The 21095-nt window shown below is 39.2% G+C and overlaps 1 protein-coding gene across 1 annotated transcript; it reads left to right on the forward strand.

Annotated features, from left to right (window-relative positions):
• LOC102187504 (prostaglandin F synthase 1-like) lies at positions 1524-19083 on the forward strand. The gene is made up of 9 exons (XM_005688134.3): positions 1524-1607; positions 4140-4307; positions 5147-5263; positions 6074-6151; positions 6575-6697; positions 9836-9945; positions 12741-12906; positions 16829-16911; positions 19007-19083. Exons 1-9 carry the CDS (start codon positions 1524-1526, stop codon positions 19047-19049), a joined length of 972 nt encoding a protein of 323 aa, XP_005688191.1. The 3' UTR covers positions 19050-19083.

Here is a 21095-nt window from a genome sequence, read left to right on the forward strand (position 1 = left end):
GCCTTCACTAGTTAACTTGGCATGCTCCTTGTCCTGGGATCAGTCCAAAAGAAAGCTAAGGGCTGCTCAGTTTATTTCTGCATCAACATCTTGCCTGGTACATGGGTGACTGTTTTATTCCCATGAATATATGGCTGTTTTTGATTGCCCTATGTCCCCCAAATCCACATGCCAGTTCTACTCAGGGTTTTACATAGTCTAGTCTAGGTCTCCACCCTTAATCCTTTGTCCCTGGTCCCACATATGTATAGTCCCCCTGCAGCTATAATGAGACACTCCAGCTGCTCTTCAGTTTAAGTTTGTTTAGGAAAAGCAGACATTCATCTTCAGGCTGTCCCCAAGTAGGTTGGAACATTGCATTAAGGTTTTCTGTGATCACTCTGGCTTGAGGGAGCTGAGCCACCGCTCTTTGCAGATCAAGACTGCACTGCCCCAGGCAGGAGAAGGGTAAGGAGAGTAAAAACACCACAAAATGTCCTTGCATCCTGTTCTGGATTTTTCATGATTGTGTGTTCACTTTGTTGCCATAGATTTTGTTTGACTGTTTTCTAGAGCTCATATGACATTTTTCATCTGGGTTCTGATTGTTCTCTCATGTTTCTAAGGGAGAATTCAATACATCCTAGCCCACCATTTTGCTCACGTAACTCTGTTAAATTTTATTTGGTTTCACAACATTTCACTATATCAGTGCCTCACAATTTCCCTTACTTATCCCAAAGTTGTTACAATTTAACTTGCTTACAAGTTTTTCTTTCACCGATAAGGCTGAGCAAAATAGCAAAGTATGTAATATATGTATAATTTACATTATGATAGCTTTCTAAAAGTTATATAACTAAGTTCAAGGTATAAACCCTCTAAGAGTCAGTTTTCACACTGCATATGGTAACCAAAAACCAGCCAGAATGTGTGGCTTTGCTGTCCTTTTCAGGATTTCACCACCATCAGGTCTGTAAAGCAAAATAATTTTGCTGGTGGTAAAAATTAAAGGCAAATTTATTTTCATTTGAAGTTTTCATTCTTTATGAAGGGGTATGAGTCTGAGTGAACTCCGGGAGTTAGTGATGGACAGGGAGGCCTGGCGTGCTGCGATTCATGGGGTTGCAAAGAGCTGGACACGACTGAGCAACTGAACTGAAGATTATTTTAAAATGCTTATTAGTCACTCCTTTAAACTGTGTGATTCTCTGTATGAATGTATTTGTACTGTAAGATTCAGCTTCATAATTAGAAAAATGAAAAAAGATAACTATGTGGAAGTTTCTAGTCTAACATACAGTTAATACTTGTTCAGCCAACCTCATCAAAATGTATCTTAAGATGATACTGATTAAAAAAACCAAGCAAGTTAACTGGCTTTAATTTTCTCTGACTCCATGGGAAATAATTTAATCAGGCTCCTCCTACAATGCATCTGCTGACATTGGACAGTGCAGCTGGGGCGTTACCTTCCTATTATATATAACCTGTGAAGGCAGAAGAAAAAAAGTCAGTCTGCTTACTCAGAGGAGCAACAGGCAATGGAAACCCAATGCCAGAGGGTGAAGCTTAATGATGGCCACTTCATCCCTATCCTGGGATTTGGAACCTATGCACCTGAGGAGGTAAGAGTAGTAGTTTGGGGTTGAGATATAAATAGTAGTGGATATAATATGAGAGGAAGGGGACTTAGGTTGTCAAGCACTGAGTTCCTGTGTGACTCTGGGAGGATCACATGGTTCCACTAACCAGGCTAGAACTGTGCCCTGTAAAAGGGGAGAGAGCATCCAGTCTCCACTCTGCATCAGGGTCTGAGGCTGTGCTTACCTGCAGATTACTCTGGGTTCCTCTGCAATTTCCGTCTATTTCCCAGCTTGGCAGAAGAGGTGAGACTCAGCTGTCAAGAACGTTGACTGTCAGCTGCTTTGCTTTGAGGGACATTGTAATGGAGGGGTTTCGCGGTATGTTTCATTAATTCCAGAACCCTTTCCTTCTTCCAAAAACACATGACCCAGAGAAGTATTTGAGGTAGAGACCAAGGATCTACCTCCCTGAAAAAGGGAAGATTCTAAATCACATTAAAACAAATGGAATATTGTTAAGTAATTAGCCTCCAATTAAAATAAGTAAATTTAAATTAAAAAAAACAAATGGAATATTATTCAGCCTTTATTAAAGAAGTTATCCTTTTGCCATTTGCAACAACAGGGAGGAACCTGGAGAATATTAAACTAAGTGAAATAAGCCAGAAGTAGGAAGACAAATACTGCCTGATCTCTTTGTTGGTGGAATCTAAAACAGTGAAACTCAGAAGCAGAGTGTAGAGGAATGGTGACCAGAAACTGAGTACATGCTGGGGAAAATGGCCAGATAATGGTCAAGGATACAGACTTTCAGTTATAAGATAAGCTGTGAGATGTAATGTAGAGCATGGTAACTATAGTTTAAAAAATGGACTGTATTCATGAGATTTGCTGCTACTACTACTACTAAGTTGCTTCAGTCGTGTCCGACTCTGTGCGACCCCATAGAGGGCAGCCCACCAGGCTCCCCCGTTCCTGGGATTCTCCAGGCAAGAACACTGGAGTGGGTTGCCATTTCCTTCTCCAATGCATGAAAGTGAAAAGTGAAAGGGAAGTCGTTTTGCTAAGAGACTGGATATTAAGGATTCTCCCCACAGCCAAAAGTTATCCACGTGAGGCGACAGATCTGTTATCAGCTTGATTGTGTCAATCATTAACAATGGATGCTTATATGAAAACATCAGTTTGTACAACTTGAATAGATGCAGATTTTATTTGATGTATTCTATGTGGCTTCACTGGTAGACAGAGGTCCCAGAAGCTTTCACCTGGTTTCTTGATGCTTTTCAGCTCAGTTCAGTTGCTCAGTCATGTCCAACTCTTTGTGAACCCATGGACTGCAGCACACCTGGCTTCCCTGTCCAACACCAACTCCTGGAGCTTACTCAAACTCATGTCCATCAAGCCAGTGATCCCATCCAACTTTCTTATCCCCTGTTGTCCCCTTCTCCTACCTTCAATCTTTCCCACCATCAGGGTCTTTTCCAATGAGTCTATTCTTCACATCAGATGGCCAAAGTATTGGAATTTGAGCTTCAACATCAGTCTTTCCAATGAATATTCAGGACTGATTTTCTTTAGGATGGGCTGGTTTGATCTCCTTGCTGTCTGAGAGACTCAGGAGTCTTCTCCAACATCACAGTTCAAAAGCATCAATTCGTCTGCACTCAGCTTTCTTTATAGTCCAACTCTCACATTCATACATGACTACTGGAAAAACCAGGGCTTTGATTAGACAGACCTTTGCTGGCAAAGTAATGTCTCTGCTTTTTAATATGCTATGTACATTGGTCATAGCTTTTCTTCCAAGAAGAAGCTTTTTTTTTTTTTAAATTTCATGGCTGCAGTCACCATCTGTAGTGATTTTGGAGCCCAAGAAAATAAAATCTCTGACTGTTTCCATTGTTTCTCCATCTATTTGCCATGCAGTGATGGGATCGGATGCCATGATCTTAACTTTTTGAATGTTGAGTTTTAAGCCAGGTTTTTCACTCTTCTCTTTCACTTTCATCAAGAGGTTCTTTAGTTCCTCTTCATTTTCTGCCCTAAGGGTGGTGTCATCCGCATATCTGAGGTTATTGATATTTCTCCCCGGCAATCTTGATTCCACCTTGTGCTTCATGCGGGCCAGCATTTTGTATGATATACTTTGCATATGTTACATAAGCAGGGTGACAACATACAGCCTTAACATACTCCTTTCTTGATGCTTTTACCAGCTACTTTATACCTTTGTGGATTTTGCTTCAAGCATCTCACAGTATAAATTGATCCATGACTATAACTTTATGCTAAGTCTTACAATTTTTTCCAGAAAATCACTGAATCTGGAATTTTTCTCGGGGTCATCTGATACCTGTGATCAACCACTGATTGCCTGGGATTGAAGGGTTCCTGGTCATCCATTTAATCACTGACCAGGAAAGTTCAGGAAAACTGTCATGGGTTCATCACCACACATGCTGAATGAACCAAAAGCACAAAGAAAAGTTGATTATTGGAAAGATCAAACTTGTGGCTCAGCAACTTGTTAATCATGGGGATGTTCAATTCCTACCTTTGTTGCCTATGTAGGTTCCTAAGAGTGAAGCTCTGGAGGTCACCAAATTTGCTATAGAGGTTGGGTTCCGCCACATTGACTGTGCTCATGCATACAGAAATGAAGAGCAGGTTGGCCAGGCCATTCGAAGCAAGATTGCTGATGGCACTGTGAAGAGAGAAGACATATTCTACACTTCAAAGGTGATTTGTGTGTTGTGTGTGTGCGCATGTGCACAACTAGTTGTATGCAGGTGACAATTATGTAATAGGATCAGTAATTAGGTGAATGTTGTTTACTGATACAGCTTTATTTCCACACATATTTATATGTTAAATGTAGTTTCCTCCTCCCCTGCCCCAAAATAGAAAGTGATACCAACTTTTTCTTCACTGCTCTGTTCAAATTTTAAAGTCACTTTCCTTCTCTGAGCCTAGACCAGAGGAGTGCGGATTTAGTATGGTCTAAGGATTCATACAGAAGTGTGAATAGATTATAGGTTTCCTTATCATCTGGGTGGGTTTCTCAAATTTCTTCACATTCTGAATTTCAGTTCTCAACTCTAAGAGTAAGAGAGAACATTAGGAGAGGCATTTTGTATATTCCACAAGATCTAGCCAAAGTGCCTTGAATTATGTTCTGCTCATGTTAATATGTTCAAAATACTTTTTCTTCTACAGTTATGTAAACAAAATGCTAATTAATTCTGAGAGGACTGATTGATTGAATTAGACTAAGTTTGTGCTTTTACGCTCTATTAAACACGATTCAGATGATAGGCACGGTAATTATTTTATAATGTCATTTATCTTGATTAATTTTATTCTATTATGAATGATGTACTGATAATAAATTCAGTCAAATAATAAAGTTTGCATGGGTGGGTTAGATAAAAAAATGGAACTCAAGAAAAAAAGGAGCATTTTTCCCAGTGGTCATCCATTTCTAAGCAATAAAAATGTTTTATCATTAAATGAAACAAGACAAACAAAATGACCTACTGCCTTCATTTAACATAACTTCTATTATTTAACCTCTGCAGCTTTGGTCCACATGCCTTCAACCAGAGTTGGTCCAATCAGCCTTGGAAAAGTCACTGAAAAACCTTCAACTGGACTATGTTGATCTCTATCTTATTCATACTCCAGTGCCTCTGAAGGTTGGCAATTTGTGTTATCATCTCTATCTTATTTCATATGTCACAATGTCTATCAGCTTCCATGGATGGTTGGTTTAAGATTTTTCATAGTACTTTTTTTCATAACACTTAAGATTTTTCATAGTACTTAAGTATTTTTCGTAGTACAGTGTAGGACGTACTCTACACTGAGGAAAGTTGAGTTGCAGTATTCTTAGAAATGGGTCCATTTTTCTATCTCTTATCATGGCATTACACTTGGTTTGCTTTATTTTCACTGAATATTTTCGATCAGTGGCAAATATGGCCTTGGGGGCCTCAAGGCTCATTGTCATGAACAATTGAGAGCATGCCTAGATCTTCCACATTCCATATCAACCTAAGGAGAACGTTGCTGGTTCATATGCCTGCCCTAAGGCACCTGATGCTCAAAGGGAAAAGGAAGTCTGATATTTAGCCCAGGTCAAGTTTGTGATTTTAATGCCAGAAATAAGGCATAACTTACAGTCACTCCCAGCGCAATGGAGATATTTTGCAAGAGGAAAGTAAAAGAGGCAGAAAAAAATTCAAATAAGTCATTGACAGTCCCCATTAGAATGTAGGAAAATTGTATTTATCAGAACGTTAAGTGTAAGAGACTAGTGGAAAATTGCCTTCTAAACACATTGCTCAAAACTCCAAATGTAAAACACTTTGAAAATATTAGTATCTAGAATGTTGTAAACCTACCTCATAGAGGTTCGATGCCCTGGTCCTAGATGTGCCTGGCTGTTTGGCTAACTGTGGGGAAATTGTTTTGTAACATCTCTAAAATGACTGCTTCTATTCCAGCCAGGGGAGGAAATTTTGCCAACAGATGAAGATGGAAAACTTATACTTGACTCAGTGGATCTCCATCACACATGGGAAGTAAGTCCAGGGAAGAGAGAACCAGAGGAGGAATCAGGAGATAGGGAACCTCCTGCATTTCTTCCGCCTGTGAGAATGGACTGTGGACCATCAGACTCAGCAGTTCATGAATCTAAGGGCTGAGATGCTGGGGTTGTAGAGAGGAAACTTTTGCTGAAATGTTCACAGAGAAGAACAGTGGAGAAGAATTTGGGATGGTAACATAGGCATCTATATTTTTCCATGTATTATGTATTCTCCAGGGTTTTTCTAACTGTAATTCTTCCTGTGTCTTTTCCACTTCTTCCACTTTTTTCTTCCTTATAATCAACGCTAATTTTTGACAAGAGACACTTTTAACATATTTTTTTTTCAGCCATTAATCTTGTTTTATTGTCCATTCCAAGTGACGGTTCATTACTGTTCACCACCCTTCCCTCCCAGGCCCTGGAGAAGTGTAAGGATGCAGGGCTGACCAAGTCCATCGGGGTGTCCAATTTCAACCACAAGCAGCTGGAGAGGATTCTGAACAAGCCAGGGCTCAAGTACAAGCCTGTCTGCAACCAGGTGAGCAGCCTTGACTCCTCTCCCTCCTGCTCTTCAGAACCTCCTTCTTGCCCTGGAGCCAGACGTCTGTCTGGCCTTCCCTCCTGTTCATCTGACCTTTGTGGACAGAGGATTCTAGAGGGCAGAGCCTCTGTCTGGACAGTGTGAATAGAAGCCATAACAGTATCTCTGACTGATAAAGTCTGGGTGGAAAAAGCAGGGAGGGCTTCCTGCTAAATTGTGGGTAGGAGCTGAGGGAAGTGAAAGGGGGTTAGACTCAACACCAAGAACTTAGAGGAAGAGGTTTTCCCCTGAGCTTAAAGCATGACCAGAAACCAGATGTCAAAATGTCTGAGGGAACTATGTACATTAAGGAAACATGGAACAGGAAGTAAACAAAGAGAAAAATCAGCTGAGAAGGGTGTTAAGAGTTTGTGTGGAGTTTGAATGCCTGAATCTTTTGTCTTGGTTTCTCTGCATTTATGGGTCTTCAGCCAAGTTTGCTGGAGGCTATGAAAGTTCATCAAGTTTGATGGATGAAGTTAAAGGCTTATGGAGATAGTTCAGTTCAGTTCAGTCGCTCAGTCGTGTCTGACTCCTTGCGACCCCATGAATCACAGGATGCCAGGCCTCCCTGTCCATCACCAACTCCCGGAGTTCACTCAGACTCATGTCCATCGAGTCAGTGATGCCATCCAGCCATCTCATCCTCGGTCGTCCCCTTCTCCTCCTGCCCCCAATCCCTCCCAGCAACAAAGTCTTTTCCAATGAGTCAACTCGTCGCATGAGGTGGCCAAAGTACTGGAGTTTCAGCTTCAGCCTCATTCCCTCCAAAGAAATCCCAGGGCTAATCTCCTTCAGAATGGACTGGTTGGATCTCCTTGCAGTCCAAGGGACTCTCAAGAGTCTTCTCCAACACTACAGTTCAAACGCATCAATTCTTCGGCGCTCAGCTTTCTTCACAGTCCAATTCTCACATCCATACATGACCACAGGAAAAACCATAGCCTTGACTAGACGGATCTTTGTTGGAAAAGTAATGTCTCTGCTTTTCAGTATGCTATCTAGGTTGGTCATAACTTTCCACTGATGAAATATTCATTCAGGAATACTTACTCAATGGTAGAGCACACCTTGTGATTTACTCAAGCTTGGACTGGTTCTCCCATCAATGTCCATCACAAAATTAACTGGTTAAACTCACTTTCCTTTGTCTGTTTCTGTTCTCGTACTTTTTTTGGTTCTATAGTTTACCTTATTGTGGTAAAAGAAGACCATGAGACCTAACCTCATAGCAAGTTTTAAAAAGTATTCCTATAATATGATAGTGTTGTTTATTATAGGGACAGTGTTGGAAGCAGATCTAAAATTCATTCATCTTGTATAATTGAGACTTCACATCATGCTTATCAATTCCAGATTCCCCCCTCCTCCCAGTCCCTGGTGACCATCTCTCTGTTGTTTAATTCTAGTTTGACAGATCTAGATATACCATATAACTGAGATGTGATACATATGTTATGTAATCTTCACCCTTCTGCAACAGTCTTATTTCGTTATGTATCTTAATGTCTTTAAGTTACAAGTTGGAGTCAAAGAAAAAGAATCTTATGTGGAAAGTGTAGCTTACACAATTCAAGAAATATATATATACATATATATATGTTATAAAAGTTAAGAAATTAATGTGATTCTGGTATCAGTTTTACTTCCATGTCTTTATTGTGAAAAATTTCAGATATTAGAACAGTTAAGGATACAATAGTGTGTATATATACATATATATATATTTAATTCTATGGATTATATAATAAATATATATATTATGTTTTGATGACCTGGATCTGATATGGTTCACATGTCACTTTGAGTCATATTTTTCATGGTTTTTAACCTAGAATGGTCACTCAATCATTATGTCATGAAGATAGCGAGACAAGTTCTCAACAAACACACTGTATTTATCATCATTACTTTGTGACATTGATTAACTTGTTTGTCTGGTTCTAGTTTAGGTAAATTAGTAGTTAAATCTGAATTCCTTATTACATTTGACAAGAAAACGTCCTTTTATTTTCCCCCTTGTTCTGATGGGCAGCACCATTCTCCATAAATCTTAATTTTTTAAATTCATTTTAATTGGAGGCTAATTACTGTACAGTATTGTGGTAGATTTTGGCCATACATTCACATGAATCAGCCGTGGGTGTCCTTTGTGTGCTGTGCCTCTCACATACACCCGAGTAGGAAGCATGTGATGACAAGTTGTCCTTCTGTGAGTAGTGGTATTTTGTTCTGGTAAAACTACTGGTAGCTAGATTTTTTTGTTTGGAAGTGTGTAATAATTTCCTGTTGAAATTATCTAGTCATCTGTCAGATAGTAACTTTCATCAGGGGAATTTCGATTTCCCCCAAATTTTCACAAAATGGTTGAGAATCCTTCAATGACTCCCATGTGCATTAATTATTTCATTGGGATATTTTTCAATATTTTCTATTTTAAGCAATATTTTTAATCTCCTAACCTAACATTTTATTGTAAAGACAAAATTCCCTCATTAAGTCAACATAAAATGCACTTATTCTTGTAAGACAGGGTAAAAACTTAACTCCTTCCCGTTAATTGTCAGTTTGTGAGAAAGGATTTATTGTAATACTCACCATCCATGGAAGAAAATAGTTTTGTTCTTTCTCCCGCTCTCATCACTAGAGCCTCAGGGATTTTTATTCACTCTGTGTGCTACATTTGTTTTCAGTCATAATTCTTTTTGATGCTCAAGTTTACCCAAATGCCACCAGTGGGACCTTTCCCTCCCATCACACTAGGTCCTATAGTCCCAAGATTCTAACAGCTCTTTTTCTGTCTCCAGTCTGGAATTAGACATATGTCTTGGTGGTGTTCAGTGGTATTTAGTAACCAAGATCTGGTTCCTAGAGTTGCTTGTTCTCAGGAATTATTATTATTATTTAATCTTTTCAGGGAACAGAGATAAAATTTGTGGTTTTTTTTTTAAACATTATTGAGGTTGATGTTTCCAGTTGTAGTTTGATTTACAGTTTTTTTTGTTTCTTTAGCATATGTAATTTTTACTTTTAAGCTTCCTTTGGCATGTTACCTTTTCATATAACTTGACAATTCTTCTCTGTTGGCTTCTACAGGTGGAATGTCACCCTTATCTCAACCAGAGCAAACTGCTGGGGTTCTGCAAGTCACACGATATTGTCCTTGTTGCCTATGGTGCTCTGGGATCCCAACGGTTATCAAAATGGTATGAACATTACTGAAAGCCACAGGGTATTACTCTGAAATTTTTTTAAGTCTTTACTGAATTTGTTACAGTACTGTTTCTGTTTTATGTTTGGTTTTTGGGCTTCAAGGCATGTGGGATCTTAGCTCCCTGACCAAAGATCAAACCCTCAACCCCTGAACTGGAAGATGAAGTCTTAACCACTGGACAACCAGGGAAGTCCATAAAACTCAAATTTTGATAAAATATTTTTATAATAATGTACACGGTGTTTTTTTCATACTGTTCATGGGGTTCCACAGGACTGGAAAAGGTCAGTTTTCAGATTCATTCCAATCTCAAAGAAAGGCAATGCCGATGAATGCTCAAACTACCTCACAATTGCACTTATTTCGCATGCCAGCAAAGCGATGTTCAAAATTCTCCAAGCTGGGCTTCAACAGTACATGAACTTCCAGATGTTCAAGCTGGATTTAGAAAAGACAGATGAACCAGAGATCAAATTGCCAACATCCACTGGATCATCAAAAAAGCAAGAGAATTCCAGAAAAACATCTACTTCTGCTTTATTGACTACACCAAAGCCTTTGACTGCGTGGATCACAACACTTGGAAAATTCTTAAAGAGATGGAAATACCAGACCACATGAGTTGCCTACTGAGAAATTTGTAAGCAGGTCAAGAAGCAACAGTTAGAGCTGTACATGGAACAAAAGAATGGTTCCAAATCAGTAAAGGAGTACATCAAGCCTGTATATTGTCACCCTGCTAACTTGATTTATATGCAGAGTACATTATGTGGAATGCTGGGTTGGATGAAGCACAAGCTGGAATCAAGATTGCCGGGGAAAATATCAATAACCTCAGATACACAGATGATACCACTCTTATGGCAGAAAGTGAAGAATAACTAGAGAGTCTCTTGATAAAAGTGAAAGAGGAGAGTTAAAAAAGTTGGCTTAAAGCACAACATTCAGGAAACTAAGATCATGTCATCCGGTCCGACTATATCATGGCAAATAGATGGGGAAACAATAGAAACATGAAAAGGCTTTATTTTGGGGGGCTCCAAAATCACTGCAGATGGTGACTGCAGCCATGAAATTAAAAGACCCTTGCTCCTTGGAAGAAAAGCTATGACCAACCTAGACAGAATGTTAAAAAAGCAGAGACATTACTTCTCCAACAAAGGCCCATCTAGTCAAAGCTCTGGTTTTTCCAGTGGTGATGTATGGATGTGAGAGTTGGACTGTAAAGAAAGCTGAGCACCAAAGAATTGATGCTTTTGAACTGTGGTATTAGAGAAGACTCCTGAGAATCTCTTGGAGTGCAAGGAGATCCAACCAGAAAATCCTAAAGGAAATCAGTCCTGACTATTCATTGAAAGGACTGATGCTGAAGCTGAAACTCCAATCCTTTGACCACATGATTCGAAGAACTGACTCACTGGAAAAGACCCTGATGCTGGGAAAGATTGAAGGCAGAAGGAGAAGGGGATGACAGAAGATGAGATGGTTGAATGGCGTCACTAACTCAATAGACATGAGTTTGAGTAAACTCCAGGAATTGGTGACGGACATGGAGGAATGGCATGCTGCAGTCCATGGGGTTGCAAAGAGTCGGACACGACTGAGTGACTGAACTGAACTGAGCTGAATGCAGTGCTCTGGAGATAATGTTTAACTGACAGGAATAGAAGAGAGATGGGACATAATCCTTCTGTTTTGTCTTACAATCACAAGCCAAATTGATTTTTTTACATTTCATGTGTCTTGTTGTATGTAGATTTTAATGCAAGTGTCTCTGCATTGAACACTTAAGAGAAAGCTTAAGTCATGACTTACTTATTTTTTAACAAATGAACATGGTGCTAGTAATAAAAGTTTCAAGTCTCCCTCACCTTATATCTAAAATCAGGATAAGAAATGTACCTCCTAGGGACTGCAAGGAGATCAAACCAGTCAATCCTAAAGGAACTCAGTCCTGAATATTCATTAGAAGGACTGATGCTGACTGAAGCTTCAATACTTTGGCCACATGATGTGAAGAACCAACTCATTAGAAAAGATCTTGATTCTGGGAAAGATTGAAAGCAGGAGGTGAATGGGATGACAGAGGACAAGATGGTGGGATGGATAATTGACTCAATGGGCGTGAGTTTGAGCAAGCTCCGGGAGATAGTGAAGGACAGATAAGCCTGGCATGCTGCAATCCATGGGGTCGCAAATAGTCAGACATGACTGACTGAACAACAACCCAGATCTATGATGATCAAAAAAAATCACAAATTGAATCATTTTAGTGAAAATTTGTTTGTAGGAGTATTGCACAATGCAAATAATGATGAAATCTCATTTTTGGACTACTCAATTTTTATCAACACTTCAGAAAAGTGAAAATTAAAAACAAAACATTTCCCTGTCTCCATCTCTTTTTTATTTTCTTGTCCTTGTACTTATTTTAGAGCTATGATTATTAAGAAAAATAACCACTGAGAAGTAAAACAGAAAAAAAGAAAAAAGTCCACAAGTCTGACAGTACTGGTCTCAGCTGAAGCATGCATCCAAATGACTGGGAGAACTTCATAAATGCAGATTGGGAAATGACACAGTTGAGGTTCTGATTCAGTTTGTCTTCAGCTAAGCCATGGAATTTGTATTTCTAACAAGATTCCAGGTGATACTGATGCTTCTGGTCCCTGGACCACACTTTGAGAAACATTGGTCTAGAGTAGACCTACTTTATCTGTTTGAAAAGCCTCCTTAGAAACTAGGTATTCAGTTTCAACTCCTCAGCATTTCTGAATTTCCTTCCAGGGTGAACCCGAACTACCCTATTCTTTTGGAGGACCCGGTTCTTTGTGCCATTGCCAAAAAGCACAAGCAGACCCCAGCTCTGGTTGCCCTTCGATACCAGATACAACGTGGGGTTGTGGTTCTGGCCAAGAGTTACAACAGAAAGCGGATCAAAGAGAACATGCAGGTGATGATGAGTGGGGCTGTGGGCAGAGGGCTCCTAAGGAATATCCTTCACAAGGGTCATTCTTTGTCCAGCTCTCAGACTATCCTTGAGTCAAGACAAGTTACCTATTTTTCTTAGTGCATGAATGCCTTGTGTGTGTTTCTAATGGTTTTCTTCTCCTGCTGTGGCAACAGGAGAAGTAGCATGGAGAGGCTTCAGGAAAGGGTTCTGGAGAGGGTTCAGGTTGGACAGAAAATAGAGATTTTATTTCCAGCACTGTATCAATTTATTCTGTCACCTCGTGCAAATGACATCTTATTTTCTTCATTCTCAATTGACAAAATTATACTTGATTTTCTTTTTTTTTAATATTTTTACTTTATTTTACTTTACAATACTGTATTGGTTTCGACATACATTGACCTGAATCCACCACGGGTGTACATGCGATCCCAACATGGACCCCCCCTCCCACCTCCCTCCCCACAACATCCCTCTGGGTCATCCCCATGCACCAGCCCCAAGCATGCTGTATCCTGCATCAGACATAGATTGGTGATTCGATTCTTACATGATAGTATACATGTTAGAATGCCATTCTCCCAAATCATCCCACCCTCTCCCTCTCCCTCTGAGTCCAAAAGTCCACTATACACATCTGTGTCTTTTTTGCTGTCTTGCATACAGGGTCATCATTGCCATCTTTCTAAATTCCATATATATGTGTTAGTATACTGCATTGGTGTTTTTCTTTCTGGCTTACTTCACTCTGTATAATCGGCTCCAGTTTCATCCATCTCAACAGAACTGATTCCAATGTATTCTTTTTAATGGCTGAGTAATACTCCATTGTGTATATGTACCACAGCTTTCTTATCCATTCATCTGCTGATGGACATCTAGGTTGTTTCCATGTACTGGCTATTATAAACAGTGCTGCGATGAACATTGGGGTACATGTGTCTCTTTCAATTCTGGTTTCCTTGGTGTGTATGCCCAGCAGTGGGATTGCTGGGTCATATGGCAGTTCTATTTGCAATTTTTAAAGGAATCTCCACACTGTTTTCCATAGTGGTTGCACTAGTTTGCATTCCCACCAACAGTGTAGGAGGGTTCCCTTTTCTCCACACCCTTTCCAGCATTTATTGCTTGCAGATTTTTGGATCGCAGACATTCTGACTGGTGTGAAGTGGTACCTCATTGTGGTTTTGATTTGCATTTCTCTAATAATGAGTGATGTTGAGCATCTTTTCATGTGTTTGTTAGCCATCCGTATGTCTTCTTTGGAGAACTGTCTCTTTAGTTCTTTGGCCCATTTTTTGATTGGGTCGTTTATTTTTCTGGAATTGAGCTGCATAAGTTGCTTGTATATTTTTGAGATTAGTTGTTTGTCAGTTGCTTCATTTGCTGTTATTTTCTCCCATTCAGAAGGCTGTCTTTTCACCTTGCTTATAGTTTCCTTTGTTGTGCAGAAGCTTTTAATTTTAATTAGGTCCCATTTGTTTATTTTTGCTTTTATTTCCAGAATTCTGGGAGGTGGATCATAGAGGATCCTGCTGTGATTTATGTCGGAGAGTGTTTTGCCTATGTTCTCCTCTAGGAGTTTTATAGTTTCTGGTCTTACATTTAGATCTTTAATCCATTTTGAGTTTATTTTTGTGTGCAGAGTTAGAAAGTGATCTAATTTCATTCTTTTACAAGGGGTTGACCAGTTTTCCCAGCACCATTTGTTAAAGAGATTGTCTTTTCTCCATTGTGTATTCTTGCCTCCTTTGTCAAAGATAAGGTGTCCATTGGTGTGTGGATTTATCTCTTGGCTTTCTATTTTGTTCCATTGATCTATATTTCTGTCTTTGTGCCAGTACCATACTGTCTTGATGACTGTGGCTTTGTAGTACAACCTGAAGTCAGGCAAGTTGATTCCTCCAGTTCCATTCTTCTTTCTCAAGACTGCTTTGGCTATTTGAGGATTTTTGTATTTCCATACAAATTATTTGTTCTAGTTCTGTGAAAAATATCACTGGTAGCTTGATAGGGATTGCATTGAATTTGTAAATTGCTTTGGGTAGTATACTCATTTTCACTATATTGATTCTTCTGATCCACGAACATGGTATATTTCTCCATCTATTAGTGTCCTCTTTGATTTCTTTCATCAGTGTTTTATAGTTTTCTATATATAGGTCTTTAGTTTCCTTAGGTAGATATATTCCTAAGTATTTTATTCTTTTTGTTGCAATGGTGAATGGAATTGTTTCCTTAATTTCTTTTTCTACTTTCTCATTATTAGTGTATAGGAATGCAAGGGATTTCTGTGTGTTGATTTTATACCCTGCAACTTTACTATATTCATTGATTAGCTCTAGTAATTTTCTGGTGGAGTCTTTAGGATTTTCTATGTAGAAGATCATGTCATCTGCAAATAATGAGAGTTTTACTTCTTCTTTTCCAATTTGGATTCCTTTTATTTCTTTTTCTGTTCTGATTGCTGTGGCCAAAACTTCCAGAACTATGTTGAATAGTAGCAGTGAAAGTGGGCACCCTTATCTTGTTCCTGACTTTAGGGGAAATGCTTTCAATTTTTCACCATTGAGGATAATGTTTGCTGTGGGTTTGTCATATATAGCTTTTATTATGTTGAGGTATGTTCCTTCTATTCCTGCTTTCTGGAGAGTTTTTATCATACATGGATGTTGAATTTTGTCAAAGGCCTTCTCTGCATCTATTGAGATAATCATATGGCTTTTATTTTTTAATTTGTTATTTTCATAGACTATTTAGGCTGCTCTAACAAAATACTTAAGATCGGGTGGCTTAGAAACAACTGAAATTTGTTTCTCACAGTTCTAAAGCTGGAGGTCTGAGGTCAGGATGCCTGTGTGACCAAGTGAGGGCCCTCCTCCAGGTCACAGGCTTTCCCTTGTATCTTAACATGGTGGAGGGGGCAACAGAGCTCTCCCAAGTCTTTTATATGAATATGATATTGTTTAAATCTCATTCTTGAGGGCTACACCATCATGACCTAATCACCCTCAAAGGCTCTAATTTGTAATACCATCTCAGTGGGGTGAGGCCCTAATATGTGAATTTGGGGGCATGCAAATTATAGCAGTGATCCTTAACTTAACAAATCATTGTGATTTTGTTTTGCATTTTCCTAAATATTAATGTTTCACTTTCATGCATTTAATCTCCTTGAGTTTCTGCTTTTGCAAATTTCCTGTTGTCTTTTGATTTGTGTGTAGGAGACCATTATCGTACCCTTAACCATAGCTGTACACGAAACTCTCCCCAGTTTCAAGATTTAATGCAGAGATCATTATGTGTGTCTCTTGATTCTGTACTTTGGCAAACAGCCTGCACTCAGCTCAGCTGTGGTCCTCTTGGCTGGGCTCTCGTGCATTTGCAGTTCAATGCAGAGCAGCTCAGCAGTCCTGCTTTAGCAGGTGGATGTGGCTCTTGTTAGAGGAGCCTGAACACTTCTCTGTATATATTTTCAAATATATTTGGCTTAACTGTGGCAACTAACCTGTACTTCATCTCAGCACAGCACTATGCCCCCTCATCAGTGAATGGGGAAAAATCTTCTTCATATCTGGGCTCAGAACGGACTCACCACTTTTTCTGGGAGCAGGTTCTCAGTCTGGAGTGTCCAAAGACTGTGTGTTTGGAAAAACAGGATTTTAGTTTGTTTTCTGTCTCAAGTGATTCACTTAGAAAGACTGATGCACTGTAATGTTTGTGAGGTTCACAGAGAAGGAGAAGGTGTGGGAAGGAGAGATGAGAACTCAGCAGAGGCTCCCAGGCTTGGTCACCTGAAAGCTGAGGACAGACTTGGCTTCCCTGTTCCCTCTTCTTGTCTCCTCCATGGAAACTCCTCCAGTTCCTAGGGAGAGGACGACTCCTTGGAGAAGAGGTTAATGTTATTCTTCCTTCCTTCCAGGTGTTTGACTTTGAACTGACTCCAGAAGACATGAAAACAATCGATGGCATCAATAGAAATATGAGATATTATGAATTTCTACCGTAAGTGACTTGCTGATGTTTCACACATACACTGTTTACTATAACAGGCAGATCAGCAGGGGAATGAGGATTTTTAAAAGCTTAATTCTAGGAAGACAGTTCTGATTTCCAGTGTGTAAACCAGATGCTTCCTGTAGACCTCAGACCAGAGGTTTCCTCCAGGGTTCTGTCTCTGACCAATAGAAATGTAATTGTGGCCCATGACAGCCCATCAGTAAAATCACCAGAGCTGATATTGTGGTGAATTCACTACTTTGTGCTCCTAATTACTGTGCCTGGTGTACCACCTCACAGGGCTGAGGAACCCAGTAGACACATGGAGCACAGTGCCTAGTACTTTAAAGCTCTATGAAAAAATGTTCATATTTAATTCTTTTTAAAATCAGCTGAAATGATCAAATTAATAGTGACTCTGTAATAATGAATTTGTCCTGGATTATATTCATGTTTGAAATTGAAAATGAAAGAGTAAGTTGTTCAGTTGTGGGCCACTCTTTTGTGACCCCATGGACCGTAGCCCAACCAGGTTCCTCTGTTCATGGAATTCTCCAAGCAAGAATATTGGAGTGGGTTGCCATTTCCTCCTCCAGGGGATCTTCCCAACCTAGGGGTTGAACCCTGGTGTCCCATATTGCAGGCAGATTCTTTACAGTCTGAGATACAAGAGAAGCCCATATTCATTTTTATCATAACACAATTGTAAAATGTCATGTCAATGCTTTTATGGAGGGGAGTCCATGAAGGGCGACATGCGTCAGTGCTGAGAACTCACAGTGGACCTGCCTCCACCCCTTCCTTCTGGTGTCTGGTGGATTTTCTCCCTAAAGGGCATTTCTTTTCCATGACACCATCCATTTATGTCATGTTTATCTCTTCATTGGGCTTTTTCCCCCTATTACAACTCCCATGTCCATGTCCTCATGCCTGTTATTTCACAAAGCTGAATTACCAGTCGATCATGAGCTTAACTGACCCTTTAGTGAGTGACTGCTGGGTCCTTGGCAGGACACACGCAGGTAAGATCGTCTGGGTCTCTGGTTCCATGAGTCAAGACTCAACCCATTGTAGCCTTTGTTCATCACCGGTCCATCCCCTGGGGAGCCTCTACCTCCTGGACTTAGACTTATTTACTAATGCAGAATTCCAGCTAAAACTGCAGAAGGATGCCAGGATTGAAGAGACAGAAGACTAATAAGAGAGAAGTTGGAGGGGAGTTTAGAGAGAAGGGAACACAAATTAGTGATGAAATGAAGACAGTTTCAAATGAAAGAGCTCAAACTCCCCTTCTTGTTTGTAAAGCTGTATCATAATTCTAAGAAAACACATGATAAATGAATAAAATGTGTAAAGCTAATTTTCTGTACTCAGAAGATTTTGAGTATAAATCTATGTTCCCCTGGTTAGTCTTGAATGCCTAAACTTAGTTATCTTTGTGACTTTATGTCAACAACACAGCTCTTGGCACACGGATTTTCTCAGAATACATTTTTTAATGAACTGAATAGAAAAGGACAAATTTAGGGAAAAAAATCAAAACATGAGAAAAAACAGAAAATAGCAGTAATACTAACAAATTAATAAGTGTTCTCATGAATTATAAATTAAGAAAGCAGTAATCATATTCGGTAGTTAAGATTATTTAGGTGTACTTAAAATCTCTTCAATAAATTGGAAATTCTTTAATGGAAGCACCCTGGATTTAGGGGATGATGCCTGATATTTTTTTGATGGATGTATGAAAACAAGAGCAACTAATTCTTTAACTGTGATTATTCTCATCGTTTTGGGTCAAAAGTTACACCCAGGACTGCAATGACCTCCACAGTTAGCCATAGGTCTTGTGCTATCATATAAATTGTAACCTGAGTCAAACTACTTGTCCCTGTGGAGTGAATATTACATGTGAAGTTTGGGACTGGACGTGCAGGTGCTGTGTGCACACGGAGAAGACACCTGCATGTGTGCTTGTCGGGGGAGAAGGAGGGACGTGATTTGTAGATTTCAAGTTTTAGCCCATCGTGACCACATCACAGAGTAATACTCGCTATCACAACATGACTGATTTAATAAATTAGTACTCCTCTTTCTCTTCTAGTATTATCGATCACCCTGAGTATCCATATTCTGAAGAATATTAACTATGAGATGTCTACCATACATTCTACTAGAATTTCTTGCTTCTAGGGCTGTGAAGAGCATTTCTGTACTCGGTGGAGGTGTTTAAAAGAAGTGTCTGAACTTTTGAAAGCTCGTTTTTGTTTAAAAAAACATTTTGTGAAATAATAAAGACTTCAAATAAGGATATTAGTTTTGCCTGATAATAAAATATTTGGAAAATAAAAGGAAAATGATAAAAAATAAAGATAACATCTGATTAACCCATTTAATAACTTTGGTGTGTTTTCCTCTGTGGAAAAATAAATCAGTCAACCTAAGAAAGAAATGGAAAATTTTATTCAAGTCAAATTTGAGAACTGTAACCCAGGAAGCTCTGAGAACTGTTCTGTCCTCTAGAAGTCAGGCACAGGTATGGAAGGTTTTGAGACAGAGGGCTCTGTATTAAAAGATGTTATTAACAGTGTACATAATACAGATCTAAGCATCATCATGGTGGGTCATACGAGCCCTTACAAGGTCAAGAAGGAATTAACTTTTTTTAAAATTTCTCTACTATGTATTGCAAGTTCTTACAGCCCAAGCTGCCAAAATAAATACCAAGCAATTAAGTACAGAATCTTAAATTGAACCCAGATCTCCTAAGTGCGATGTCTATGTTATTTGCACTACACCCAGCTACTTCCTAGAAATAATTCCATTTTACTTCACTTTGGCTTCACCTAGTGTTTTCATTATTTTAAAGTGACCTCTGAGTTGCAAAGGGCAGGTACTTACTCTACAAATAAGTAAAGCTAGGCTAAGAGAAGTTTAAATGACACACCAAAGATCACAGAGCTAGTAAAAGCTTTCTTTCAAAAACACCCAGTATTCTTAAGACATTTTATTCATGTGACATCATATATTTAAAAAATCAGAGCAGATTTAAACTCAGATCATACCAACACAAGGAGCAGCTTCATTTCACATCTTTTGTTTAATTAAGCCAAATTTCTCGTTCCTCCTCCACTCCTCTATGCTGGTCTCCATTGCAAACAATGGCACAGAAATCGGAAGAGGAGGCTGGCAGTGGGGATATACCCCCAGGGGCTCAGGCAGCTCTTTGACAGTGATTTTCAGCAAATCTACATTCTGGGCCTGGATTCTCTTCATTTCTTTTTTAAAATATAAATTTATTTTTTTTAATTGGAGGCTAATTATTTTACAATATTGTATTGGTTTAGCCATACATCAACATGAATCCACCATGGGTATACACGTGTTCCCCATCCTGAAACCCCCTCCCGCTTCCCTCCATACCATCCCTCTGGGTCATCCCAGTGCACCAGCCCCAAGCATCCTGTATCATGCATCAAACATGGACTGGCGATTTGTTTCACATATGATATTATACATGTTTCAATGCCATTCTCCCAAATCATCCCACCCTTGCCCTCTCCCACAGAGTCCAAAAGACTATTCTATACATCTGTGTCTTTTTTGCTGCCTCGCATACAGGGTTATCCTTACCATCTTTCTAAATTCCATATATATGCATTAGTATACTGCATTGGTGTTTTTCTTTCTGGCTTACTTCACTCTATATAATAGTCTCCAGTTTGGTACATATATACAATGGAGTATTATTCACTCATTAAAAAGTATACATTTGAATCAGTTCTAATGAGGTGGATGAAACAGGAATTTACCTTTTTTGGAGCTGTCTTACTGACGCTGGGAGAAAGTTGCTCTTCACGGTTGAGCAGGTGTTTCCACTGATGGGGGAGGTCTGGTCCATGCATAATGCAGACACACAACTCACAGTGAGAAAGAGATGAGGCCAAAGGACAGAGAATAATTTTTTATGTTTAAAATTTTTTGTCATGAAATAAATACATTTCATTTCATACTTTCCTGACTTACCTATACAAATGTGTGTGTGCTTATTTACAGTTTGAAATCATCTTCAATATACAGGTTGTATACTTATTTTTATGACTATACAGTGGAAGTGAGAAATAGATTTAAGGGACTAAATCTGATAGACAGAGTGCCTGATGAGTAGGACAGAGGTTCGTGACATTGTACAG

Source organism: Capra hircus, chromosome 13 (assembly GCF_001704415.2).
Source record: "Capra hircus breed San Clemente chromosome 13, ASM170441v1, whole genome shotgun sequence".
Taxonomy (NCBI): domain Eukaryota; kingdom Metazoa; phylum Chordata; class Mammalia; order Artiodactyla; family Bovidae; genus Capra; species Capra hircus.